General features: G+C 44.5%; 1 protein-coding gene across 1 annotated transcript; it reads right to left on the bottom strand.

The window, feature by feature from the left end:
- Nucleotides 1-2657: 2657 nt before the first annotated feature.
- On the bottom strand, nucleotides 2658-6739 carry LOC101783757 (3-oxoacyl-[acyl-carrier-protein] synthase I, chloroplastic). The gene is made up of 7 exons (XM_004964530.2): nucleotides 6293-6739; nucleotides 4537-4968; nucleotides 4107-4280; nucleotides 3568-3681; nucleotides 3393-3494; nucleotides 3221-3287; nucleotides 2658-3133 (listed from the first exon to the last, which is right to left on the bottom strand). Exons 1-7 carry the CDS (start codon nucleotides 6722-6724, stop codon nucleotides 3066-3068), a joined length of 1389 nt encoding a protein of 462 aa, XP_004964587.1. The 5' UTR covers nucleotides 6725-6739; the 3' UTR covers nucleotides 2658-3065.
- Nucleotides 6740-15702: the final 8963 nt, after the last annotated feature.

The following is a 15702-nucleotide window of genomic DNA, read 5'->3' as shown; positions in this document are numbered from 1 at the left end:
AGCCGTCACAGGTTGAGTGTTGTGTGGTGAACCTGTCGCTGGTTATAAGAAAGGGAGCAATTACCTTGGGCTGGCATTGCAATAGCGAAGAGAAGCTAAATACAAGATGCCATATACGTACTAGGAAAAAGTATGGAATGATTGCTATTTATTTGTTTGGACGAACAACACCCAAATAAGACTGCATACACCAAACCAGCCAAACATGTAGGGAGGGAGCATAGGCAAAGACGCACAGAGAATAGGTTGATCATACCAATTAGGCAGAAAAGATAGACGACGGCGTACGGAGCGTCTTGATGCCAAACGGAAACTTGTTGGGAAGGCATCTACAGTGCTGGAGCTAGGTCCATCGGCTCGCACACTAATTGCATTAGCAGTATTACCCTCTGCAAGCAAAAATAACATGTGGCGAAATCATTTCCTTGAGGAAAGGGAATATGTACACACACATTTTACTAACCTGGACCTGAGATATCTGTGCTAGATCACTTGTGTCTACGACGTGTATTAGATGAAGATTTCTCAGGAAGGGTGGCATTGTTCCATCAGCTGCCCGTGTAGTAATACTCGGCACTACTGCATCATTCAAGTTGCAAATTTATTGCATCAGCGATAATGTTGCTTATAAGCGAGATAAAGAGATGTAGGGAAAGCAGGTATTTGAGCAAATGGGAGAAGGCAAATCGCATGGAAGGAACACATTAGGTACCTAACAATTCACTAACCTGGAAAGAAAGGGGTAATGTTATATATGACAACTTGTACATTTTTTTATTAAATTGAATGCTTTTCTGAGTATTCTTTACATATAAGTAAACATATTTTTCATGCATAAAAATGATATTGAAACTAGCTTTTACTGTAAATTCTCCACCCATCTTTTACTCCCTCTATCCAACAGTCCGGAATGATGGGCATGCCAAAAGAGAAAGCTGGCATGCAGAAAAAAAATGGACGGCCCCCTTCACCCTACCTTACCCCGGTCGTGCTCCGGTCACTCTTTAAGGACGGCCCGGGGTGACCCGCTTGCCGCCGGTGCCTCCCGTCCTACCATTGTGGGTCGCTCGCTCTTGGGTTGCTTGCTCTTCTACCAATGGTTGTCACTCGTAGAGCCATGCCTACTCCAGTCGTCTTCTTCGCTGGCAAAGGGATGGGAGGATGGGTCTTCATCCTCCCCATAGTACTTCGGGTTGCCGCCACCCTACAGCGGCTGCCGCTACTACAGGTCATCCCCAATCATCGTCATTGAGTGCTGCTGGGAGGAGGGAGGGCTTTGGCTCCACTCCTATCCCCCCTGTCGTCTTTTGGTCGTCGCGGTCGTCCCTGGTTGTCTTTGGGTCGTCATGATGGCGATCGCTGGCCTGGGGATGTTCCCCATCGTCATCGTCGTGGATTGCTCGCTGCCAACCCATCGATTTGGCTCTCATCCAGGCATTGCGGTCTGCTGCGTGGAGTTAGTTTTGGGGACCTTAGCGAAAGCTTTGCCCGACATTCGCCAGTGCCGACAACGATTGTGTTCCTTAACTTAGCTCACCTCGCTGAGGGCATTGTTGCAGCCACCAAATCCATTTGGTTTTGCTAGGTGAAGACTTGATATGCTCCTCTGTGGACAGACGGACGATGGCGGCGTTGGCATCGCTTCCCCCTTGGAGGCATCGTCTTGCATGACATTCTCGCTCTACCTCCACTAGCTCCGGATTGTTAGACAATCGGTGATGTGCGTGTGTTTACGATGTTCTTTTCTCCTGTAGGTTTAAGTCGTGTTTAGTGTGGTGGTGGTTGTGTGGCTTCCTTTTTCTATTATTGATTTCTATTTCAGATCGCAGGTGGTGGTTCTTGTATCTCTGCGTTTAGAGGTCTCTCCTGAAATTACATCGTCGTAACTCTCTTCTTCTTAATGAAAAACGTAAAGAGAATGGACTACACAACAACTATCGCGCGCGGAAGAGAGAATGCGGGTGCATGCATGCGGAAGCCACCAGTCCACCTCAAAAAGGAAACCCCGCCGCTAGCTAAAAGGGAAAGCAGCAGCTCCGATTGGAAATCGTTGGCTGGGTTTGCTCCTAGCGCGCTGGGGACTAGCATGGTCCCCGAAGCCGAAGCCAGCATGAATACCTTCTCAACCAGACTCTCAGCAACAAAAGGCACATCCTCTTGAGTCTTGACCCTCCTAAGTGCTTTTAGTCGAAAATAGCTTAAGTCAGACACGACATACCCAATGTTCTGAAGCTATTTATTTCAAGGCATGTTCCATGGCGTTTTTTCGTAGCACAAAATTCGTTTGCTGACCTCAATTTTGACATTCCTACCATCTCTGGCTTCTACGTCTGAAAGAAATAGATACATTACAGTTAATTACCATCTTTTGATGGTTATACCATCAGTTAAGAACCACCTATGTAACAGATTACACGTCGTAGCCATAGGGTAAGTTCAATCACCTACAAGTTGCTTTAGTTGTTGATTACTTGATTAGGAGTGCAATATGACCACATCATAATGTTGTGGATTGGGGCCGCCAGTTTCATAGGAATTTCACATGCGGGCATTACCTCCCTGATTTTACACAGGCGGTTCGCTAGCAGACAACCTAGACCGCCTGTGTAAAATACTGTTAGGCAATAACCCTGGCGTTGAACTGTATGAAAGAGCAATTGAAAAATGCAGGAATCACATGCATCAAGAGCTTTTGGATGCTGATTTGGTGGGACAAATTATGGTAACGCAGTACAGATCCTGTAGTACAAACACAACTCTGGCCCTCCAATACATCTGTATGGTATTGAATTAGGTGGTCCAAATGAGCTTCTACAGGACACCTCTACCATTACATGAAAAAAGAGTACAACCAATTACAAATGATTCAAACAACGTTATACAGCCGCTCTCAATCTAAATGAACAACGAGTTGTCTAAAATGCAATGTATCTCAGTACTCTGTTCATTTGTAACGTTGCTGGCTAACAAATCTGCCCCCGAAAGAAAACGCATGAAAATTTAATGCGGAAATTCCTAGAATGACCTTCACTGTTCTGACCAAGATTGGTGAAGCAAGTAACACCTTATGGCTTAAATGGTGCAAATACTACCACTGAATTGTGACCTCCAAATCCAAAGGAATTTGAAATACCTGCATAGCAATATACCAACAAATATAAGGAGAGGAGAGAGAAATAGGTTGGTTGGGAGGTTAATGTGAGTGGAAATTGATGCTCACCAACGTTCACTTCATGCTGCTTTTTTACATTAGGTACAGTATCAAATTCAACCACTTCCTCCGGGTTCTGCAATCAACAGAGAATGTGATCAGTTTTTCTAGTGACTATTTACCTGGCAGATTCTACTTGTTTGCTAGCTAAATTCACTAGGCGTGGTAAACCAACACTTACGAATTGGTTTATGCTTGGATGCACCCATCCAGTAGTCATCGCTTTAATGGTAGCAATGGCTTCCAAACCACCTGCTGCACCAAGGCAGTGTCCTATCATGGACTGAAAATGGAACAACAAATCAGGATGGGGCGATGAATCAATCTGAGCTAAAATAGATAGGAGGATGAAATACCTTGGTTGCATTTATTTTGATCCCAGATGGGTCCTTAAAGACTTGCTTGATGGCATTCACCTCCGCCAGATCACCAGCAAGGGTGGATGTGGCATGAGCATTGATATAGTTGACCTGCAAATAGATGTAAATAATCCATTTAATTAGGATTTCTTTAGAGCAGTTCACTAGTCAACTCAAAACCAGCACTTACAAGACAGAAACATTGTACATCAAATTTTAAAGCACAATCTAAGTTTATTGTTAAAAGATTATAATTCTGACACCAAAAGAAGAATTAATTTTGTACCTTATCAACCTTAAAATTGTAAAATACGAATTATATCGGAAATTAACATTTATAGCGTACAATTATGCACCAGCTCAATAAGTAAAAACTATAATTGGGTTAAAAAGGTGGCAATCCTAATACAAAAATAGTAAAATCAACTATGGACAGTTATTTAAGGATCAAAAACACTAGAAATATAGAAAAGCTTGTGCAGAATCAGAACAAATACGATTAGGAGTGTATCTTAAGGGCTAAAAAGTTGTATTACCTCCTCTGGTGCCACACCAGCATCTTCGAGACTTTGCTTAATGCATGACGAAACACCAAGGCCATCGGATCTTGGGTCAGTCATATGGTAAGCATCACAATTCACAGCACCTCCTAAATACTCTGCAATTATCGGTGCATCACGTTTCATTGCATGCTCTAGGCTCTCCATGACCTTTTTCAAGTTGACAGAAAAAGGAATTAGAATATAACTGTCATATTCTGGGCGTGGCACAAGATGTCTGACAAAGTTAAAATGTGATAAATCGAATGCCAGAAAATATTTATCACAAAAGAAGGATTACAGTACTAGAGATTATTCCTGAGCATATGAATTGGCTAAAAGACATTCTAACGGAGTTGAGAAAGAATAAATTATTTCACAGTTTATAGGCAGCACAAAAAGATCAGATAATGTTAATAGATCATACCAGCACTCCAGCTCCTTCACCCATGACAAAACCATCACGTTCCTTGTCCCAAGGCCTGGATGCTGTTTTAGGGTCATCATTCCTCTGTGACAGTGCTCTACATGCCACAAAGCCACCAACACCAATTGGAATAATTGCAGCTTCGGTGCCACCAGCAATCATTATATCAGCTTCGCCTCTGCGAATATGGTTTGCTGCAGCATAGAAACAGTAGTTCGAGGTAGCACAGGCAGTGGAGATGGAGTAGTTTGGACCCATGAAGCCAATGTCCATTCCAAGCAGGGCGGATCCCATATTTGTTATAGCATACGGGATGAAGAAAGGAGTTATTTTTCTGTATCCCTTCTCAATAAGATTCTGAACACCATCAGAAAACACTGTGAGGCCACCCATACCAGTGCCCACAAGCACGCCAGCCCGGGCCTTGTCAATCTGCCAGAGAAAATGCTTTACCAATTAGAACCAAATATCCTTTTCGCCAACAATAGTGTCAACGGCAAAAGCAAATCTTTTAGGATTAGTAAGAATACTAAAATTAGCTAATGAAATAACTATCAACACTGTCCAAACGAAAGAAGTTTGATGTGCTAAAAGGCAATTTTATTTATTCGCTACAAAAGTCACAATAATACAACGGAATCATCAAATGAAACAACAGGTTTTTTGCAATGCTCACGTGTTACTACAGCCTAACCACAGTTATGCCAAATCATATCTTTTTAATTAAAGTGCTCCTTTGGTGCAATTCAAACCAGTCCAGTTAGAACCAACCCAAAGCATGTTACTCTCACAAGCCTAACTTTCCAATACATCACAGTTGGTTTTGACTGATATCAAAGCACACCTTTGTTACCTATACAATTCAATCCCCACTAAGTTGTTAATCAGACACACACCACAAATAACGCAGATGTAATGCCAATTTAACCGAAGAACTTTTATCCTCTAATCCACAACAGTTGCAATGTAAATTGATGTATGATTTAGCCTGTACAGACAAACAATAGCATGGCGCGCACCATACTACCCCAAAAATATAGAATATACCATACATTTTTACTGTTGAACAAATCCTGGTATGAGTAGCTCTGCTAAAATTTGAAGGTTGTCACGTTTTCTAGATTAAGCAATGCTCCTAGTTCAGGAGTTCCCATGTCGCAAGCAAAACTGAATTCAACTTACCCTTAACAACCGAAACAAAATTATTTTCCTTCACTCCATACAAAGCAAGACAGTCTTATTATAGCAACTAACACTACCCAAACCAATACTAATATTCACCTGCTTCAATGCCTAAGAAAATCTTCATCCTCTGTTCTGCATCAAAGAGCACAACTAGAAGAACCCATCCACATGCAACTACAATCGATAATCAAGGATGCCACTTTTACTTTCTTGCCACTCGAGGTCTACCAGTATCATTGAGATCATTAATCTCTAGAATCCAGACAAGCACACCAAGCTAAGATAGTAAGATGGCATATCCTACCACACTGTTCACACGTCTCTGTATCCCGTTAAGGTAATGATTCTCACTATCCTCAGAGACCACATCTCAATCTAAAAAGAACGAAAATGTAGTCACCATCACGCAATCAACCAACCAACGTCCCCTGATCTATCCAAAGCGCAAGACCCCGAGAAACTGTATCTGACCGAAAGCTCCCAGCTTTACTTGCCAATTGACAGCTTTACCTGCCAGAAAAGGTGCTGCATTTTAAACAACAACCCGAGATGTGCTTCCAGTGCGAGCTACCTTTTCCATGGGCTTGGAGCCGAGGGCGATCCCGGCGGACTCGAGCGCCTTCTTGCCGCTGACGATGCAGTACCGGAGGCAGTCGTCGAGGCGGCGGTCGTTCTTGCCGTCGATGTACCCCTCGGAGGAGAACCCCCGGATCTGGCCGGCGAAGCGGGTGGGGAACTTGGAGGCGTCGAAGCGATCGATGGGGCCGATGCCGCTCTCCCCTGCGAGCAGGCGGTCGTAGTAGGCGTCGACGTCGTTCCCGAACACGGAGACCAGCCCCATCCCCGTGATCACCACCCGCTTCTTGGGATCCGTCTCCCGCCGCGGGGCCGCCGCCGCCGCCGTCGCGGAGGCGCGTACGGAGACGCGCCCGGGGGGCTGCCGCCGGCCGCGCGGAGCCGCCACCGGGGCCGCCGCGGCGGTGGGGAGGAGGAGGCTCTGCATGGCGGCGGCGGTGTTGGTGGCGGCGAGGTGGGGAGGGAGGAGGAGAGGGTGGCGGCGATGGAAACGAGGCGGGGGAGGGGGGGAGAAGAAGGGGTTCGAGTGGTGTGCTGGTGGCGGAGCGGTGCCCGTGTCCGCCTGTATGTATGGAGGGTGGGGTCGTGGGGCCCACAAGGGGGTTTGGGCTTTGGGGGTGTTGTGGGGACTTTGGAGGAGCCGAAGACGGGCAACGGGGTTTGCCTCTTTCTCAACGGAACGGGGGCGGACTTTGCAATGGGACTTCTTGTTTGCCTTTGCCCTTTCACAACCAATGATTTTCTGCCCCCGAGACCACGTATTTCATCAAGGGAACGTGCCTTGTGATCAATGTTGCAAAGTTCATGGCTGCCGTTTGTGGGAAACGGTATGACTTTCAATTGTCTTTAATTTCCTGTTAAATCGATCTTGTTAGCGAGAGTTTATAATTCTTACGACTTAGGGTGTTTGGATAGCATTAGCACCTGTCACATCGGATGTTTGGATACTAATTAGGAGTATTAAACATAGTCGAATTACAAAACTAATTACACAACCCCTAGGTTAAATCGCGAGACGAATTTATTAAGTCTAATTAATCCATCATTAGCGAATAGTTACTGTAGCACCACATTATCAAATCATGGACAAATTAGGCTTAATAGATTCATCTCGCGATTTAGCCTAGGGGTTGTGCAATTAGTTTTGTAATTAGACTATATTTAATACTCCTAATTAGTGTCAAACATCTGATGTGACATGTGCTAAAATTTAGCACATGCCTCCCAAACACCCTCTTATGAGTTTGGCACTCGAGTAAAATGTGGCCATTGATCAAGCTAAAGCTTCAAATTAATTACCGCTTCTTTTAGCCCTCCTTTTGTCCACGCTTCTCATAGCGATAAAGTGGTTAGGTGCCTCTATCTACTGCAATAAAGTGGTTAGGTGCTTCTGTCTACTTTGAAATCATGTAGTATTGTCTTTACTTTAACAAAAAACAGCTATAACATTGTGCATATGGATTTAGGTAATCTAATGCTTCACACTATTTTGGCCATAGTCCATTGTGTACGGTTGATTTGAAGAAGTAATATGATGCTAGTCAAAAGTTGGCATACATTTTCCCTCCTTTCTTTTTGAAATGTTTAAATTTTAAACCCGCTTGCATTTTATAACATAAAGTTGCAAATTTTGACTCTTTATTTGAAAGTTGTACGGGCGAGTTGCGGTAAGCAATAGGAAAGGCAAGCTGCAAGAACTTGCGATTTTCAATCAGTGTACACGTAATCACTATATAGAAGATGCCAAACATCTTTCATATCTCATACAGCATCGATGCATGATTTTTAATATTTAATTTCTATTACCCTAAAAATATACTTTTTAGATATTCAAATATGCGAGCCTCAACGTGCACGTATGACACAATCTGTGATGTTATTCAAATTTGAAGCACCACAAATCCCACATGTACACAATTCAAAATTGTTGATAAACTCTACTTCAATCTCATAATCATCCCTAATGAGCATGTCAAAAAAGTAAGTCTAAGCAAACTGATCTTAGTCCCATAGTCAATAGATACCTTGTGTGGAACTTGTCCAACCAGATTCGAGTCGTGGACTCGGCGCAATAGTTTTATAGTTTTCTAAATTTATTTAAGGAACTTAATTGTGATGTGCGTGCAATGCTTGCAAACACCAAGGTTGTTATTGTAACTTCATATAACGATAGAGTGTGCGTGTACATATGTTTTTGTAATATGATTTGTTTTCGATTTTAAAAACCTACAAATCATGTTCCGGGGTGCGGTCGTCACTCACTCATTGATCGAGATCTCCACAGTGCACGCACCACATTCCGCTTCCAGTTTCACGTAGCTCCAAGATTCCCTGCGACCGCTGTCTCGACGCCGAGGTCAGGGAGCTGCCACGTCAGATGAGCGGAGGACACGGGGCACGGGGCGCATGTGAGGCCCTCGGTTCCCTCGATTTCTCCGCAATTGGAAACCTCGAAGCCGAACGCGCGAGAGCAGCAGAAGGCTGCGGCGACGCTTGCCGCGTTCGCGAGCCGGTGAGCTGCCTCCTCGGCCTCGGCATTCAATTGGGCCACCTGGCTAGCAGGCCCAGGGGGATCCGGGGCGGCGGCGCGTCATGAACAGCAGGAAATGTTCGGTAGGTTCGGCAGGAATCTGTCCGAGGAACGGAGTACTGAATGAAATGAATGATCCTGCAGATTTTGTACAGCCGGTAGTATCGATCCATAAGTACTATAAAGTCCTAGCAGTACAAAGGTTTTGTCTACTCTGGTTGGTCAACACGTGCGCTTTTGGAGACGATGTTTTTTTGCTACTGTGCTGCTGGTTACTGAAGACTGTACCCTGGGTTTATGTTTATTAGGAGAGGTACCTAATTGCTGTGAGAGTCCCATACGTTACTCCGTTTGACATTTTGTCTCGGCAAGAACGGAGTCGAGTTGCCGTGCCCATCCCGTGCTGATGATGTGCCATTTCTTCCTCCCCACAGAACGAGGAGGTACCAGCCAGCCGGCAGCTTGCAAGATCAGATCGAGCCAGCACGGCCCAATGGACCACGGGACGCTACGGGCAGCGTTGGTGTAAGGAACTAGCTAGTACGCGTTGGACGTAAGCTCTACGAAAAGGTTACTATGCGCTTGTTTGGTAGGGTTGTGGTTGTAGCTAAAATAGTTCCGGCTGTGGCTCGTTAAGTTGAGCAACTTCTTGGTAAGGTTGTGGTTGTAGCTAAAATAGTTCCGGCTGTGGGTCCTTAAGTTGAGCAACTTCTCTGGTAGAGCTGAGGCTATTTTAAAAAAATATTTGGCAGAACGGTTTCTTCTATCTTTTATAAATAGATAGAGGGAAGAGTTCAAATGTCCAATATAACCCTTACTTGTACATATACGAGTTTTATGTTTGCCCTGTTAAATGAAAAATAAATAGGAACTCTAAATTAACAAATAATTTATCTAGCTGAGTTATTGGACCACGGAGCACGCTGGTCCATATTATTTAGTGGGCTTCACATGAGAATTACGGCCTTTTAGGCCCAAGAGAGACACGAGTGAGAGAGTGTGAGGAGTGGATAAGAAGAGAGTGTTCCGCTCTTTGTTCCTGACCAGCCATGGTAGAGCTCCTAGAGCTCAGCTCAGTGGCGCAGGAGCTAGTGGATGGGATAGGGACGTGATGGAATCGGTCGTTTGAAAGATGGGGAGCTCGCCTGCAGTAGAAATCAGTGCACGGGAGTAGCTGGTTGGTGGCAGCGGCCCCGCCGCCTCCGCGCGATGCCATTGCTGAGCTCATCTCAGCACTCCACCGTCGCGCCCCGCGTGACGCATTGGCCGCAGCTCTGCTCTACGGGCGAAGTAGGTGGCAAGGTAGTGAGTTGGGGTGGCATTTTGGGGTGTGATTTCGGTGGATTTCACAGGTAATTTGGTATTAGTGCTCGTGTGGATGGGGCGGAGCTGCGGGGAGTCGGTATTTTTAGCTCCGACCGTCCGGTACAAATTGGTATGCGGCTTCAAATAGGCTTCGCATGCGAAGCCGGTTTTGACTTGCGCGTTTGGTAGAGCTTCTCGAGAAGCTCGTGCCAATGCCGTTCGTGAAGTCCTGTCGAAGCACCCTATATATGAGCCAATGCCGTTCGTGAAGTCCTACCGAAGCACCCTATATAAAGAGAGCAGGCCGGGCGCCGGATCAGAAAGATTGAACTCGATCTTCGCGTGGTGGAACTGGAAGCTGCACGACCAGACCCGGCCATGTACTGTACTGGGTGGCCACCAAGATTTCGCGCCTTTTCAATGATGCTGCCGCCTGTGTTATAGATCCCGTTTGGTTACTTTTGCTTATTTTTAGTACGTGTCACATCGAATGTTTAGATACTAATTAGGAGTATTAAACGTAAACTATTTACAAAACCCATTATATAAGTGGAGGCTAAACAGCGAGACGAATCTATTAAACCTAATTAATCCATCATTAGCAAATATTTACTGTAGCAACACATTGTCAAATCATGAACTAATTAGGCTTAATAGATTCGTCTCGCCGTTTAGCCTCCACTTATGTAATGGGTTTTATAAATAGTCTACATTTAATACTTCTAATTAGTATCTAAATATTCGATGTGATGGGTGATAAAAATAAGCAGGAAACCAAACCAGACCATAGTGTGAGTGCGTGAGTGACTGGCTGAACGAACCCAGCAAACTGGACTATAGGGACTACGGTGTTGCAACTTGGATCTCCAGCACGTGACAGCCGCGGACGATATCGATCAGGTCAGGGTCAGGGGTTCAGGGCGTCAGGCGGCCAACCGCTGCTCATCGATCTCGCCAGCCTGCAGACCTGCAGTGCCACCCCGCTGTACAGTGTTCCTAACTTTGTGGACCTGGACCGGTTACAGTTGCAGCAGCTCTAACTTTCTTTGTGGGCCGGTCCTGCTGCTGCATGATGCATGGGCCGCACGGATGCGATATTACTTCTTGGGCCCATCGCACAACGAAAGTAGGGGGCCCAAAATCATACAGCATGTCGCCCCCCGAATCCCGTCTTTGTGGGCTGAAAATAATGCGAGGTCGAGAATCCAAAATGGACCCAAGTACATCCCTACCCTCCTGACTGAAGAAAACTCACGTTTTCAGACGGAGCAGTCAGTATCTCTCCGGTCTGCGCACTACACTGATTGTGACACGACCTGAGAGATCTCCGGCCGGGGACCCGAAACATCAGCTTTCACCCTCTCACGATCGGTGTCTCTTCGTCGCACCTAGATCGATCGCCCCTAGGTAGCCCCTACGCTACGACGACGAAAGCAACGCATACTGCCCTCCCGAGCCGACCAGTACTGCAGGTCCTCCCGAGCTTTAGCGTTTACACCACGGACGCAGATGTCCTCCCTAGCAGCTCAGATGTCGCTTCCGCGCACAGCTCTTCTCGACAGCCCATGCATGCACGCACGGAGCGAGGAAGGAGCTATCTAGAGGTCCCGAACCTGAACTTGTAGCCGGACTCATCAAAAGGCAACTTGTTGGGACCTAGCTAGCCATAGGATCGACCAACAATCGAGTGAAAGTATTCGGAGGACAATAAGTGTGGGAGGAACGTCGCTTATTGCCGTGGTCAGTGACGGGTTCGTGTTATATGGGCGTCAAAGATCTTGACGTATGGAATATAATAGATTGTTACAGACCTTGGAGTATACGGCAAGTACAAACTAACAAACTACAAGCCGTATCTCTCAGGAACACATATTCTCCAAATACATTTATAACTCTATCTCTAACACCTTCCCTCAATCTAACCTGTCTAAGTTTAGATTGCTCTTAAAGTTTTCTATCTGTCGAACAGAAAGGGGTTTAGTAAACCCATCTGCAACTTGATCTCCCGAGAGAACATAATCAATTTCCAATAGTTTCTCAAGAACTCGTTCTCTGACAAAGTGATAATCAACCTCTATGTGTTTTGTTCTTGTATGAAACACAGGGTTTGCAGATAAATACTTTGCTCCTATATTGTCACACCACAACTTAGCAGCTCTTGGACTTGGGACTCCCAATTCCCACAATAATACTTATATCCACATAATCTCAGTTGTTGCATTAGCAATAGCTTTATATTATGACTCTGTGCTAGATCTTGACACTGTTGGTTGCTTCCTAGCACTCCAGGAGACTAAATTTGTCCCAAAAATATAGCAAATCCTCCTGTAGATTTTCTATCATCAACACAGCCTGCCCAGTTTGCATCTGAAAAACCACTAACCAGTGTAGAGGCTGACTTAGTAATCCTAAGATCAAGCCGCACAGAATACTTGACATATCTCAAGATTCTTTTTATTGTTGCCCAATGAACAGTGGTAGGTGCATGCAAGAACTGACAAACTTTATTAACTGAGAATGCAATATCTGGTCTGGTCAGAATCAAATACTGTAAAGCTCCAACAATACTTCTATATTGTAGCATCACTAGAACCAAGTAAAGAACCTTCTTCTATGGTCAATTTCTCACTAGTTGACATGGGAGTATTAACAGGTTTACAATATGCCATACCAACTCTTTTTAACAAATCTGAAGCATACTTCTCCTGAGTTAAGAGTATACCATCACATACCTTCGCAACTTCAATTCCTAATAAATAATGTAGATCACCCAAATCTTTAAGTGCAAAGTCTTGATTTAAGTCCCTAAGCAATGCTGAAACAACCTTGGATGATAAACTCGCCACAATTATGTCATCCACATAGATAAATAGAAAAATATAACATCTCCTTTGCTATAAAAGAATAATGAAGTATCCGCTTTGGATGACTTAAAACTAAGATCACATAATTTTGTACTTAGCCTTGAATACCATGCTCTTGGCGCCTATTTGAGACCATATAAAGCTTTGTCAAGCTTGCACACATAATTTGGAAGGAATGAGTCCTCGTAACCAGGAGGTTGTCTCGTGTAGACATTTTCTTCTAGAAAACCATGAAGAAAGGCATTGTGTACATCTAGATGACGTAAACACCACCATCGAGAGACAACAATAGATAGAACAGTCCTAATAGTAGCAGCCTTTACAACTGGACTAAACGTGTCTTCATAATCTATGCCGTAACATTGCTTAAAACCTTTTGCAACTAGGCGAGCCTTATGTCTATCCAAACTTCCATCTGCTTTTCTCTTGATTTTGTAGACCCATTTGCAATCAATAATATTTGTTCCTTTTTGAGGTGGTACTAGGTGCCAAGTTTTATTTTTCATCAACGCCATGTATTCAACATCCATTGCATCTTTCCAATTTTTACTATTCAAGGCTTCATCTAAACTTTGTGGTTCTCCTGTAGATGTAAAGAAACCATATTTAATAGTGCCATCAGTATATACCTTGGGTTTTCTAATCCCACTTTGCGAACGTGTCTTTAATTTGTCTGCAGCAGGAGGAGCTTGATGCACAGGTTTTGTTGGCGCCACATCTAGAGCATCAGCCCCAGATGCCACGTCTTCTGCAATAGAGTAAGGCAGCGCAGCAGATCCCGTAGGCGATGTTGTAGAAGCACCCCCGGATCCCGCGCTTGAGATCGTGGAATGGGGCAGCATGCATCGCTGCCCGGTTCGCCACGCGTGTGTACGGGAGCCGTACGCCACACAGACGCTGGAGGGGATCCGCTGCCACCTGCAGCATGCAATACCGGGGAGGGTTCGCCCTGGATTTCAGCGCCAGAAACCTCTCCGTGTTCAGCATGAGCAGTTGGATTGCTACGTGCACCTCCAACTGGTAGTACCTATTCCTGATTTTCAACAATAGCTTCACTAGAGATAGGACTATTAGTCATACTAGAATTCAAAGTTTGATCCACCCCAATGCTAGCTGGTCTAGAATTTATCAAGCTAGACGGGAGAAGGGAAATTTCTGTTCGTAACTGGGCTCCTGTGTTGGGGTTAAGGTGGGAGAACGGAAACACTGTTTCATTAAAAACCACATCACGTGAGATATACACATGTCCGGATGAAATTTCGAGATACTTAAATCCCTTATGTAGACTGCTATACCCAATAAAAGCACACTGCTTCAAGCGAAATTGAAGCTTGTGTGAATTATATGGTCGTAGGTTGGGATAGCAAGTACAACGAAAAATCCGCAGAGAGAAGTAATCAGGTTTTTGATGAAAAAGAAGTTCAAAGGGAGTGGAATTCTGAATGACTTTACTAGGAACCCGATTAATCAGATATGTGGCTGCAAGAAAGGCTTCATCCCAATATTTTAGGGGCATAGAGGCATGAGCAAGCAAAGCTAGGCCAACTTCAACTATATGACGATGCTTGCGCTCGGCTGCACCATTTTGTTGATGAGCGTGAGGACAAGAAACTAAATGAGCTATCCCCACTTTATTAAAAAAGGAATTGAGTTTTGATATTCCCTTCCCCAGTCAGTTTGAACAAATACAATCTTACGATTAAATTATCGTCCAACATAGCTTTGGAACTCATGGAATTTTTGAAAAACTTCAGACTTAAAATGAAGAAGATAGATCCACGTGAATTTTCTATCACCATCAATAAAGTTAACATAATATTTCTTTCTCCCAACTGAGTCTGGTGTTGGACCCCAGACATCTGAAAACACAAGTTCCAGAGGGTACTTTGATACACTGGAAGACTTAGGATAAGACAACTCATGACTCTTTGCTTTCTGACAAGCATGACAAATAGACTCACTTTAGACTCGACTAAACAAGAGAGATTATTATTACTAATGACTTCCTCAACAATAGATGAAGATGGATGGCCTAGACGACTATGCCACCTTGCAAACTTGGGCTTGGTGGCTCCAAAAGCTTGTTTAGATGGAGGTGAAGAAGGAAGTGGATACAGTCCCTTGTGACACGTCCCTCTAAGTAGAGTATTCTTCGTGTCCTGATCCTTGATTAAAAAGAAATTTGGGTGAATTTTAAGGAAGGCATAATTATCAGAAACTAGGCGATGTACGTACACAAGATTTTTTTGAAGCTTCAGGAGCATAAAGAACATTATTAAGATGCAGATATCGACTAGGGGTTTTAACAATGGAATGACCAATACGACTAATGTCCATACCTGCTCCGCTGGCTGTATGAATCTGATCTCCTCCATTGTACTTGTCATGAACTGTGAGTCTGTCCAAATCACTAGTCACGTAGTCTGTAGCTCCCATGTCAACATACCAGTTGGAATCTACTCCATAAGATCCTGTTGCAGCAGCTACAAGTTTTTGATCAGGAACAAAATTTTCATCAAACCTATGCCGACAGTCAACCGCCATGTGTCCCCTCTTGAAACACACTTGGCAGACATGCTTCTTATTGTTGTTGCTGCTGTTGCTGTAGCTTCCTGCATTGTTGTTGTAGTGCTGGTTTGAACCAACAGGGCTGTGTCCACGCCCTCAACCAGGAGGGCTGGGAGGTCCACACCCAGGGGCACGCCT

The sequence above is a fragment of the Setaria italica genome, chromosome IV (genome assembly GCF_000263155.2).
Source record: "Setaria italica strain Yugu1 chromosome IV, Setaria_italica_v2.0, whole genome shotgun sequence".
Lineage (NCBI taxonomy): Eukaryota > Viridiplantae > Streptophyta > Magnoliopsida > Poales > Poaceae > Setaria > Setaria italica.
This window is presented reverse-complemented; position numbering and strand designations above follow the sequence as displayed.